This window comes from Pygoscelis adeliae, unplaced genomic scaffold (genome assembly GCF_000699105.1).
Source record: "Pygoscelis adeliae isolate BGI_AS28 unplaced genomic scaffold, ASM69910v1 Scaffold210, whole genome shotgun sequence".
In the NCBI taxonomy this organism is placed as follows: Eukaryota; Metazoa; Chordata; class Aves; order Sphenisciformes; family Spheniscidae; genus Pygoscelis; species Pygoscelis adeliae.
Genome location: NW_008823959.1, coordinates 117,877 through 119,348, shown reverse-complemented (window position 1 = coordinate 119,348; position 1,472 = coordinate 117,877). Strand labels below are relative to the sequence as shown.

At 63.1% G+C, this 1,472-nt stretch overlaps 1 protein-coding gene across 1 annotated transcript; it reads left to right on the top strand.

Moving 5' to 3' along the window:
• Window positions 1-342: 342 nt before the first annotated feature.
• LOC103916202 (selenoprotein M) lies at window positions 343-1,268 on the top strand. The gene is made up of 2 exons (XM_009323165.1): window positions 343-465; window positions 558-1,268. The coding sequence occupies exons 1-2, from the start codon at window positions 343-345 to the stop codon at window positions 768-770; spliced, it is 336 nt and encodes a 111-aa protein (XP_009321440.1). The 3' UTR covers window positions 771-1,268.
• The last annotated feature ends 204 nt before the right edge of the window (window positions 1,269-1,472 follow it).

Genomic DNA, 1,472 nt, shown 5'->3' with positions numbered 1-1,472 from the left:
AGGGTGGGAGAGGATGAGGGATGGGAGAGAATGGAGGATGGGAGGGGATGGGACACAGGACAAGACGGGACGGAGGATGGGGTGAGATGGAGGACGGGATGGGCTGAGGGATGGGATGGAGGATGGTACGGGATGAGGGGTGGGATGGGCTGAGATGGAGGATGGGATTGGATGAGGTGTGGAGGACGGGATGGTTGGGGGACGGGATGGGACAGGGCAGGATGGGATGAGATGGAGGATAAGATGGGATGCAATAGAAGATGGGATGGGGTGGGATGGAGGATGGGATGGGATGGGAGGGAATGGGATGTGACGGAGGATGGGATAGGATGGGGGGGCTGCATGGGCCCGCCCATGTACTGTCCGCTCCTTAACACACCGCCCAGTCATAACCTGGAGATGAAGCACCTGCCCGGTGCTGACCCCGAGCTTGTGCTCCTCAGCCACCGATACGAGGAGCTGGAGGTGAGCGGGCAGTGCGGCACCCGCCACTGCAGCAGGGTCCGGGTTGGTCGGTGCCCCACGGGCGCCGGGCTGCAATCCCTCTCCGTGTGCAGAGAATCCCCCTGAGCGACATGACCCGGGAGGAGATCAACCAGCTGGTGCAGGAGCTGGGCTTCTACCGCAAGGAGACGCCTGATGCCCCCGTGCCTGAAGAGTTCCAGTTTGCCCCTGCCAGGCCTCTGCCCACCCTGCTGCCCCATCAAGCTCCCGCTGCTGATGGCAAGACCCCACCTGAACGTGATGAGGGAGAACACCCAGACCTCTAGCGAGGGGTGCTGCGCTCAGGAGAGGGTCCGGCAGCCAGTCCCCAGCGCATGGGGACGAGGGTGTTACAGCAGGTGGGAACAGCACCGCGGGGTGGCAAAGGTGCCCCTGCTGTTGTTTGGTGCTGTGTAGCCTCTGCCCCGAGGATGCCCTGAGCAGCTCCAGCCTTGAGCAGGGGCTTCCTGGGCATTGCGGACATCCCGGGGGTCCCGTGTGCCTGTTGTTGCCCTCCCTTCCCTGCAGCCCGGCATCCCCGGACAGTTGGGAGGAGCGGCATTCTTTGTGCTCCCTCACCGTGCCCTGAGATTTAGCTGACTCCCCGCGCTGGGCAGTGGTATCCTACCTGTGTGGGACAGGATGAAACCCTCAGCAGAAAGCCCCAGGTGCTGAGGGTAGATGTGCTGAGTCCCAGAGGTGGGAGAGCTGCCCCCGGGAAGGGTATGGCTTTACACCCCAGCAGGGTTGCCTCGTATCGAGCCCCCAGTAAAGCCCTTGCATACAATTGGCTGCACTGTGTCGTCTTTCCAGGGAGGGCTGGGCTCGGTGCATCCCACACTGCTCTGTACTGGGTGCTGGGAGGAGCTGGGTGCCCCAGAGCTGCTCGCAGAGGCAGGAAGGGATGGCAGGGTCATAGCCACTGCTGGCAAGCTGACAAACGATTCCACGGGCCAACCATGGTGTTCCTGTGCCACCCCCTCCCCGGT

Bases quoted from the DNA above. Each gene is read 5' to 3' on its own strand.
- LOC103916202 (XM_009323165.1), top strand. From the start codon at position 343: ATGGGCCCGCCCATGTACTGTCCGCTCCTTAACACACCGCCCAGTCAT. The intron at 466-557 runs GTGAGCGGGCAG...CTCCGTGTGCAG, and splicing joins ACCGATACGAGGAGCTGGAG to AGAATCCCCCTGAGCGACAT.